The 11,135-nt window shown below is 46.7% G+C and overlaps 1 protein-coding gene across 1 annotated transcript in view; it reads right to left on the minus strand.

Moving 5' to 3' along the window:
* Positions 1 to 6,718, minus strand: part of CEP43 (centrosomal protein 43) — a gene marked incomplete at its 5' end in the record, with an annotated part of 39,915 nt that extends 33,197 nt beyond the window's left edge. Inside the window, 3 exons of the mRNA XM_079149189.1 lie at positions 2,724 to 2,777; positions 3,264 to 3,398; positions 6,692 to 6,718. Coding sequence (XP_079005315.1) covers positions 2,724 to 2,777; positions 3,264 to 3,398; positions 6,692 to 6,718 — 216 coding nt within the window. The remainder of the gene's footprint in view (positions 1 to 2,723; positions 2,778 to 3,263; positions 3,399 to 6,691) is intronic.
* Positions 6,719 to 11,135: the final 4,417 nt, after the last annotated feature.

Genomic DNA, 11,135 nt, shown 5'->3' on the forward strand with positions numbered 1-11,135 from the left:
ACAATGTTCAATGGTTAAACAAATTGTCACATATTCATTCAATGGATTAATTGAAAGATATTAACTTCGAACTCAAGATGAAAGGAAATGACTTAATAAACACAATATGAATGAATTTTAAGTGCATTATGCTGAATAAAAGAAGCAAGACCAAAAACAGTACATAATATATGATCTCATTAATATGTCTCTTAAAACATATTCAGGATGGAGGAGGGGCACAAGGAAAATCTGAAGGGCTAGGGTTATGTTCACTATCTTATTTGTCATAATCAGTACATATTTAGCATAAATGTGTAAGTTCACCAAATTACCCTTTTTAAATATGCTAATTTTACTGTAGGTCCATTATACCTCAATTAAGTTATTAAGAAAAAAAAAAAAAAAAAAGGAGGGAAAGATTCACAAAGGACCCTGATAGGCTAATCTAGGAAAATTGAAGATTGAGTTAACTAAAATACTCAAGAAAACATGGAGGGACAAGACCAGGTATGTATAATAAACAGTCAAGTTAGATCTAGGAGCAACATGGAAGACTCAAGCGGGATGGTGAGGGGTGTCAGCAAAGGAAGACTAGACAATAGGAAGTGGATCGAGCACTCTGGAAATTATGAAATATAGGCAAAACAGCAAGAGTATCTCCATAGAGACACTTCAGAGACAGACCAGCTAGACACAGCTGGGTGATGACTGAGCAGATAGGTGGAAAGAAGGGCAAGGCCTAAGACAGATTTCTTGCCTTATTTTCCCAGAAAGATGAGTCTACTAGGCAGTTTAACATAAAGATCTGCAGCTCAAGAGAAATATGCGCTGAAGATATGGTGAAGTTACAGATGTTACTAATGTCACTGGGAAAAGAAAGAATGAAAACTGTGGAACAAGATACCAACAGTTTAAGTGCAGTGCACGGGAAAAAGATCACACTAAAGAAACCAAGGAGTAAGCAAAAGGAAAAAAGAGAACTGAAAGAGGTCTCAAACGTCAAGGGAGATTTTCAAGTAGGAAGGAATTAAGAATATCAAATGTCACTGTGCTTAACCAGACAGGTAAGAACCAAAGTATACTCAAAGGATATTCTTCTTGACTGTAGCAAGAGACATTCCTAAGGTGCAGTAGTGGTACATTTAAAACGTTAATGAAGGGATGCCTGGTAATGTAAGAAATGGTATGGGACATACACATTCTTTCAAAACCTGAATGTCTGGGGAAGGAAAAAAAAAAAAAAAAAAAAAGACTAAGGCAAAACCCAAAATAACAATACCTAGATAAGACAGCCTTGCCAGGTGCGGTGGTACATGCCCATAATCCCAGTGGCTCTGAAGGCTGAGAACTGTGAGTTCAAAGCCAGCCTCAGCAACTTAGCAAGGTCCTACGCAACTCAGTGAGACCTTATCTCTAGATAAAATAGAAAAAAGGGCTGGGGATATGGCTCAGTGGTTAAGACCCCTGGGCTCAATCCCAGGTACCAAAAAAAAAAAGGTGCCTTTCTAAAGCAGGAAAGAGGTACAAATACATAAATACATGCAGGCACAGATAAGTTTTTCCTAAGGTAAGTAGTAAATCAGGGCAGGAAGAAGACAAAAAGGACCTGATGGCTTCCATTTTCCCTGTAAAGAAAAAGACAACACCATCTGTCTAGAGTAAAAGAGAGCAGTGAAGCAGAAGGCTTAAATGAAGCTAAAGAGGGGACTGCCAGGTAAAATATAGAACTGCTGAACCTGATCAGTACCCAGCTGCAGGTGGTAGCCACTAACCTATAATATCACCAATCTACATGGTTAAGTGGCTTTTCTTTAATATGTGGAAACAGGAAAAGGAATTATCTTGCTGGACTAAATAAGCAAAGATTTGTTCCAGACCAAGTACAAACAGAGAGCAGTCAGGGTTTCTGAGGAATGGACCATTGATCTAGATTAATCAAGAAAAAAGAAACAAGAAAGATGCCTAGACAAACAAGGAGAGAGCAAACACCTGAATAGTTTGATGAAATTAAGCAGCAGGGTACATATATCTAAGCAAGTAGAAAAAGTGTCATCAAAGATAAGTGTAAGACTTTGATTACAAAGTGAACCTTGTTGACAAGTTACATGATATTTACTCAGGTTATTTAATGGATGACTGAGAGAAAAAACTATACCCATTGAATAAAAAATTGTGGTTGGTGGCTCAGAGGTAGAGCACTTGCCTAGCATATGTGAGGCACTGGACTGGATCTTCAGCACCACATAAAAATAAAATAAAGGTATTATGTGCAACTACAACTAAATTTTTTTTTTCTTTTTTTTTTTTTAAAGTGTGGTTGGATTTTCTACAATAAGAAAGACTGTGATACTTTTAACATACTTGAGGTCAAATAATTTTGGAAAGTTAAATACTATATACCCCCTACCTTGAAGATGCACAATGCATATAAGCTCATTAAGGTTCTAAATAATGTACAGTTAACTCATTGACAATGAAACCATTTCTCCAGGTAACTCCTACCCCTTTTTGTTTCAGATTTAGCACTGGTCTGAGTTACTGTGCATATTTTTAAGAATACTCCAAAATTCAAAGACACACAAAAGAATAATGTTGGCTCTCTCCCAGTCATAAAGAAACGTGACGCTCAGCAGTTCATACCGCGACTGTATGCTGCTATAAGTAATATTTTACAGCAGTTCTTAACTAATTAGAAATTAGGCATCAACGAATTCCTATATTAAAATCTGGAGACTTCCTACCTCTACTTTTTCTTGCTCCTCTAGTGCTAAAAACACAGCTGCACGAAGTTCAGCCTTAAAAAAAACAAGAGTTACTTGTGTCAATCACCGGACAGGCGCGCACGCACCAGGGTGCTGCGGACACCCCAGACTGTCCCTCCGCAGGCCGGCGCGGGAGAGCGGCTCTCGGCGAGCCCCGACCGGCTCCGAGCCGGGGAGGTCACCCGCGCTGACCCCGCGCCCCCGACGGCCCCGAGCCGGGGAGGTCACCCGCGCTGACCCCGCGCCCCCGACGGCCCCGAGCCGGGAGCGGTCACCCCGCGCTGACCCCGCGCCGACCCCGCGCCCCCGACGGCCCCGAGCCGGGGAGGTCACCCGCGCTGACCCCGCGCCCCCGACGGCCCCGAGCCGGGGGCGGTCACCCCGCACTGACCCCGCGCCCCCACCCGCCCCGAGCCGGGGCGGTCACCCCGCACTCCCGGCCCTCTTCACCCGCCTCCACAGGATGGCGCGCCAGCCCAGCCCGGCCGCCTTCCCGCCACCCGGTCGGCGTCCGCGCACTTTGATGCGGTTCAGGACGCCGCTGTTCTCCAGCGTCTGCACCAGCAGGTCCCGCAGCTCCGTGTCCTCCTCGGCCACCACCGCGGCCGTTGTCGCCGCCAATCTTGCTTCTCCAAGACAACCGCCCAAGCCGCGCTAACGGCCAACGGCCGCCGCAGAAGCCGCACGGCGCGGCGACGCAGCAAACCCCGCCCCTCACGTCGGGGGCGGTGCCTCAGGCCACGGGTGGACGCGAGAGGGCGAAACGTCGGGACGCAGGCGGCCAGGACGCGACGCACGTCGAGATCCGGTCTTGTGGGGGCGGGGCCTGGGGCGGGCGTCGCCTCCGGGAGCGGGGACTGAGGCACGCCAGGACCGCGGGGCTTGGGGCGGGGCCGCGCGGGGGCGAGGCCCTGGGGGCGTGGCCTCTGCCTCGGGGCGGGGCAGAGCGGCAGGCTTCGGCGCGCCGGTCTGCGCTGCGGGGCTGCCGTCCCAGTCTTCAGAGGGTCTTAGTTGGCTTCTAGTCCAGTGCGCTGCCCAGCGGCGGGCTAGCCCGGGAAGGCCGCCGTCCGGCAGTGTCTGCGTGTACCACTCGTGTGTCTGTGTCCGTATGTGTGTCTCTATGAGCGTGTGCTTATGTGTGTGTTTGTGTGTATGAGCACTTTCTCAGAGAAAGTGAGTCTGTTTTTCGGGTGAAGGCAGGGAATGAAGGTGTAGTGCACTGGCCTCGACCTACTGTTTACTCCTGAAGTCCTTTTGCAGGAATAGTAGGGGAGGATGAGGGAATTCCACACTCCAGCATGCATAGAAAACAGACTCTCATCCTCAAGGTCTGTGGCAGGGGTTAGGAATCCTCTTTTATCTTAGTGCAGATGGTCTGCAGATTATAATTTGAGGTGCAGGTGCTAAAAACGTCTTCTGTATTGATGGCTGTTGAATGAGAATACAGGAAAAACAGCTTGAATGAAACTTTTTCCTGTATTTACAGAGAAAAGATTCATTAAGGAGTTAATCTTGAGATGGATTTAGAAGAATAATTAAGTCAGATTAATGTGAGAGTAGAAAGATCCAAACCTAAAAGATGGTATGAGCTTTAAAAGAAAGGATATGGAAGCAGTGCTCATGTAGCAGCCAAAAAATCTAATCTGGGTAGGATTAGGACATGGAGAGAAAATGGGGATGAGCATCTGGGAAGAAGGGAAGGACACCCATGAAACATGTAGACAGGAGAAGGGCAAAAGGAGAGCGTGCTATAGCTAGGGAAGGAAACAGACCAGAGGCTGGAAGGCTTGACCCATTTTAAATGAGAACAAAGTTAGTATCATTGGCAGAAGCAGGATTCAGGAGCTGCATCAGATCCAGGCACAGACACGTTGGTTTGGGGAATGAACCATTTGAATCTTCTGCTAATCATGCAGCTTTGGACGTCTGGAAAACATTTTTTGAATTGACAAATTGAATACCTACTATATTCTAGACCCTATATTAGGTGGTGAGGAGGCAGAGTCAAGACTCGTTTCCCTGAGTCAGGGAGCTGACTGTTCAGGGATTCAGACAAATAACAAACTCTTAAAAGTGACTGAAAAGACTGAGAAGGAGGTTCTGAGGAGGACAAGGGGAGGAGCTGCTAGACAGGCCAAGGGGCAGAGGATGGTGTCATGGCTCAGTGTACCTCCAAAATTCATATGCTGAAGCCATAAACTCCAGTGTGACTCTACTTGGAGAGCAGACCCACAGGGGCAATAAAGGTTGTGTGAGGTCATAATCCAATAGGATTGGTTTCCTTAGAAGAGGAAAAGAGAAGTCTTTTCATCCTACCTGTAAACCATGCAGAGGAGCCTCACAGAAACCAAAAATGCTGCCACATAATCTTGAATTTTTTACCTCCAGAAGTGTGAGAAAATAAGTTTCTGTTGTTTAAACTGTATTTTTTTTTACAACTGTAACTATTTTGTTACAGTTTCCTTACAGAGTGCTACTACACACCTGTTGTAATAGGAGTTTTCCCATCAACTAAGGAAGAGGGGCCTTCCTGGCAGAAGTAACCAAACATACAAGAGGGCAGGACCAAGGGACATAGGCATTTCCTCTGTGCAGGGAGGATCAGTTGTGACGTCTGTCTGAGATGACCAGATTGTGAGGGCTTCATCCATCAACATAACATCAACATGAGTCTGACTTTCATCCTGAAGGTATGAAATGGTGCACTAAATGTAACTTAAAAAGCAGTGGGGTGGGGGGCTGGGGTTGTATCTCAGTGGTGGAGTGCTTGCCTAGCACATGTGAGGCACTGGGTTCAATCATCAGCACCACATAAAAATAAGTAAAACAAAGGCATTGTGTCCATCTACATCTAGTGTGTGTGTGTGTGTGTGTGTACATGCAACATTGGACAGTAGCCTCTTTGGATTTAGAGCACTCCAGAAGCAAGACGGACGGGTGATTTAGCTGCAATGACACTGAAACAGGGAAGTTACTCCAGCAGTCCAGGATGGAGAAGGCCCTCAAATAAGGTCACAGAAGTGAATGTTATTGTTTTGAACACACAGGCTAGTTTCTCTCCTAATTGTTATAGATGAGACCTAGAGCCCCAACCATGCAGGTGGCATGTCCACAGGCACACAGCCAAGGGCAGTCACTCACGTCCATTTGCTTCCCAGCTCCTGCTCTTTTCATGATTTTTCACTTTCTTCCAATATTGTCCCAAGATAACTGTCAACTCACTTTCTGTTACTATTACTGAACTATACTTGGGTTGTTTACAAAGAACAGAGGTTTATTTAGTTCGTGGTTCTGGGAGCTGGGAAGTCTGGTATCAAGGTGCCAACACCCGGTGATGGCCTTCTTACCACATCACAGCATGCCAGAGTCGCGTGCAAAGAGGAACATGGGTGCTGGTTCAGGTCTCTTCTTCCCATAAAGCCAGTATGTCCCAGCAGAGCTCTGCTCCCACCACCTCATGTAATCCTAACACCTCCCCCAAACCCAGATGTCATTAGCATATGAAGTTGGAGATTAAGCTTCTGATACACAAACTTTTAAGTGACACATTCAAAATCACACAATAGTGTAATTAAATAGAAGCGTAGTAGAAAAAAAAGATGGAATGGAGGAAATGTGAAAGCCAGAGACTGTAGGGAGGTGTTCTCCCCTCCCAGACCACAGCCACCAGGGGGCGGTGTGCAGCAGGACCGCCGGCTTCATTTCTCAACCTGCTCAAAGATAGGATACCAGAGTCTGCCACCCCAAAACGTCCCACCATTTTGCCATTAGGATGATCTTGAGCTGAAAGTAAACGAGTCCAAACAGATAACATTTTTAAAATGTACTCTTCTGTCTGCCTATTTGCCTAAAATAAAGGCCTCCCCTCGGCCAGCATGAGGAGAGGTTGATCAGAGGAGAGAAGGCTGCCCTGCTCAGCCCCGAGGGCCCTGGAGGCAGCTGGGTACCGACCCCACGGTCTGGGCCCTGGTCATCCCGCATTCCACACTGCTCGGCTGCCCACAGGCTGCCGCCCCGCAGGCTCTCGTCCTTCTCCTTTGTCCTGTCCCTGCTGGGAGGCTGCGAAGGCCTGAGTTCCAACAGCCCCACTGAGTGCCCTGCACAGAGTGAGCCCTGGGTTCGTGCCTCAGGGGAACACACGTGTCTTTCTCTTCTTCCTGTCCTTTACCAAAGTAGTTTACAGAGCCTTGACCTAAGATGGATGGAGGGAAACAATTTCCTCCCCTATAACGTGAGAGTGGGCAGCTGATATTATCAGCTAATTGTCCATTTAATTCATGTCTTTGAATTAGATATTTTGGGGGTGGGGGTGATACCTGGAGCTTGAACCCAGGGCCTCCCAAATACTAGCTAAGTCCTTTAGTACTGAACTACAGCCCCAGTTCCTAGATGTTCTTAAATACTGAGATCAAAAGGAAAATGTTTTTCTTCTACTCCACTATTTCCCTGAGGAATTTATTTCCCTTCACTGCCTAGCCCACTTCATAAATTTAATTACCTTGTTGCTAAGTGCACGTCTATGCACAACGATTGGTTCAAAAGCTGTAACCATGGCAACATAGCAATATCTAGTACATGCAAGCCTTAGAAGTGCACGTTGCAGAGTTCCAATAGCTTTGCAGTACTCCATTACTTGAAGAATTACCGTTTTTTAAAATGCTTCAATTACTGTTAGCCTGCTGTCTTAACCCATTACTTAAGGGTTAAGTAATGTCCATTACTTTGACATTTAGGCTCAGAATCTGGCCAATATATTGGGACAGATATAAATTAATTAAAGACAGTAGATATCAGCACCACTTTATTTATGTGTTCATTTTGAAATATTTTGGTGCTCAGGATGGGACCCAGGGCAGTGCAAGCTAGCATGCTAAGCATGCAGGCTAACATGGAGCTACAGCCCCCCACCCCCGTCAGTGCCATTTTAATTCCAAAATGGATGTATATTCATTCTCTAAAATGTGTGTGAAATAGAATATTGCACTGATTTAATCAATGAATCTGAAAATTACATAAGAAGATTAAAATACCCAATTTGGAATATGCCCCCTGAGAAATTCTTGCTGTCTTAATATTTCTTTCATATATGTGTATGTATAAACATACACTGATCCTCCTTTTTCTTTGACTATTTTGTATCTGAAATAGTGCTTCCCCTCTGGGACAATGAACCCTCTTGGAGGACATGTGACAATGTCCAGAGACGCATTTTGTTGTTGGTGGTGGCTGGGGTGGGGGATGCTCTGTCACTAGCCTCCAGTGGTTGAGGCCAGGGATGCTGCCATATGCCCCACACCACTTGAAATGGTCCTGGACAGCAAAGAATCATCAGGCACACAATGTCTGTAAAGGTGATTCTGAGCAAATCTGCTCAGAATGATTCCCTGTTATGATTAGTGTTAGTAAGTGCAGTTTATCAACATTATAGACTACTTTTTGTAAGTTTTTTGCTCCACATTAAATTCCCTCTGCCTTCTACTACATCTCTTCTTTCTTGCCAGCTCTTCTGGGCAACTCTCAACTCTGTAGCCAATGAACACTGCAACTCTAACACCAAGAAGGAAACAAAGCGATTTTGCTTCTAATGTAAATGTTTACACATAGTGGGTTACTTTTAAAATCTAAAAGCTGTTCTTACATTAATTTTATCATGAAAGTTTTTCTAAAATTTTAGAATATCTTTAGGAAAAGGCCACTTCCAGGTGTCATGAGAGTTCTGGACCAAAGATCCATGTTCTCTAAGACTTTGGGCAAGTCGGTTATTTCTTTCCTACACTTGACAACCCAGGAAACATTGATGTGGAGATGTTTTTTAATGTTTTATTTTGAAAAAAAAAATCAAACTTACAGAAAATGATAAGAATACCACAAATGACTCTTCAACCAGATTTATCCATGTCACAGTTTTGCCATATTAGCTTTTCTGTCCACTGACCTACCTGTGGCCCTGTTGATCTATGTATCCTGAACCGCCTGAGTGAGTTGCAATGTCGGGCCCCTTTACCCTTGCTATGTGTTCCCAAGGAAATAAGCCCATGGCCTTACCAGCAAGCTGACATTTGCAAAGTGCTATCCCAGTACTGTTATCAAGTGGCTAGCTGGCACCCCGGGAAGGGAGTGGGGACCTGGCCCTCAGCATTTGCTGGTCCCCATGTTTAATGGCTCACCATGGCTGATTTTCAGGTTACTGACAGTTTAACCAATAGCTCGAAGAATTTTGTACAATTGGCTTTCAGGGAATCAGTGTGAACTGGTGAGCCCACTTTACATGTCATTGATTTTTTTGGTTCCTATTCAAACTATTCCAACTGGATTAACAATATTCTCAATAGTAACATTTACTCCCAGTTCAAGATTCAGTTGAAAATTATGATATCATACTTCTTTAGAATCCATTAAGAATAAATTTAGTGTTTTGTTTTGTTTTTGAGACACACTCAGCATCCTTCTGCCTCAGCTCCCAAGGAACTGGGATTCCAGGGATATGCTACCACACCCAACATTAGCGCATTAACCTGGAGGGGTCCTATCTCCCGTCTCCCGGAACACTGCTAGTCTAAGGGGACAGCAGTGTGTAAAATGCCCCTCAGGTGGGGCTCCTCTCGTGACTTCTCAGGAGGGTCCTATCTCCCGTCTACAGGAACACTGCTAGTCTCAGGGAACAGCAGTCTGTGAAATGTCCCTGAGGTGGGGCTCCTCTCGTGACTTCTCAGGAGGGTCCTATCTCCCGTCTACAGGAACACTGCTAGTCTCAGGGGACAGCAGTCTGTAAAATGTCCCTCAGGTAGGGCTCCTCTCATGACTTCTCAAGAGGCACCTATCTACCGTCTTCCGCAACACTGCTACTCTAAGGGGACAGCAGTCAGTAAAATGCCCCTCAGGTGGTACTCCTCTCGTGACTTCTCAGCAGGGTCCTATCTCCCGTCTACAAAAACACTGCTAGTCTCATGGGACAGCAGTCTGTGAAATGTCCTTCAGGTGGGGCTTCTCTCGTGACTTCTCAGGAGGGTCCTATCTCCCGTCTCCCTGAACCCTGCTAGTCTCGGGGGACAGCAGTCTGTTAAATGTCCTTCAGGTAGGGCTCCTCAAGTGACTTCTCAGGAGGGTATTAACTCCCGTCTCCCTGAACCCTTCTAGCCTCAGGGACAGCAGTCTGTGAAATGTCCCTCAGGTGGGGCTCCTCTCGTGACTTCTCAGGAGGCTCATATCTCCCGTCTTCCAGAACACTGCTACTCTAAAGGGACAGCAGTCTGTAAAATGTCCCCCAGGTAGGGCTGCTCTCGTGACTTCTCAGGTGGATCCTATCTCCCGTCTACAGGAACACTGAGTGTCTCAGGGGACAGCAGTCTGTAAAATGTCCCACAGGTAGGGTTCCTCTCGTGACTCCTTAGGAGGGTCTTATCTCCCTTCTACAGGAACACCACTACTCTCAGGGGACAGCAGTCTGTGAAATGTCCTTCAGGTAGGACCCTTCTCGTGACTTCTCAGCAGGGTCCGATCTCCCATCTCCCTGAACCCTGCTAGTCTCAGGGAACAGCAGTCTGTGAAATGTCCCACAGGTTGGGCTCCTCTCGTGACTTCTCAGGAGGGTAATAACTTCCGTCTCCCTGAACCCTGCTAGTCTCAGGGGACAGCAGACTTTAAAATGTCCTTCAGGTGGGGCTCCTCTCGTGACTTCTCAGGAGGATCCTATCTCCTGTCTACAGGAACACTGCTAGTCTCAGGGGACAGCCGTCTGTAAAATGTCCCTCAGGCAGGGCTGCTCTCATGACTTCTCTGGAGGGTACTATCTGCCATCTACAGGAACACTGCTAGTCTCAGGGGACAGCAGTCTGTGAAATGTCCCTCAGGGGGGCTCCTCTCGTGACTTCTCAGGAGAGTCCTAACTCCCATCTACCTGAACCCTGCTAGTCTCAGTGGACAGCAGACTTTAAATGTCCTTCAGGTGGGGGCTCCTCTCATGACTTCTCAGGATGGTTCCTATCTCCTGTCTACAGGAAACACTGTTCTTCTCAGGGGACAGCAGTCTGTGAATGTCCCGCAGGTGCGGCTCCACTCGTGACCTTCTCGGGAGGGTCCTACTCTCATCCACAGGAACACTGTAGTCTCACGGGACAGCAGTCTGTGAAATGTCCTTTAGGTAGGGCTCTTCTTGTGACTTCTCAGCAGGGTCCTATCTCCCATCTCCCTGAACCCTGCTAGTCGCAGGGGACAGCTGTCTGAGAAATGTCCTTCAGGTAGGGCTCCTCTCGTGACTTCTCAGCAGGGTCCTCTCTCCCATCTCCCTGAACCCTGCTAGTCTCAGGGGACAGCAGTTTGTGAAATGTCCCTCATGTAGGGCTCCTCTCGTGACTTCTCAGCAGGGTCCTATCTCCCGTGTAGAGGAACACT

Source organism: Sciurus vulgaris, assembly GCF_902686455.1.
Source record: "Sciurus vulgaris genome assembly, chromosome: 7".
Taxonomy (NCBI): domain Eukaryota; kingdom Metazoa; phylum Chordata; class Mammalia; order Rodentia; family Sciuridae; genus Sciurus; species Sciurus vulgaris.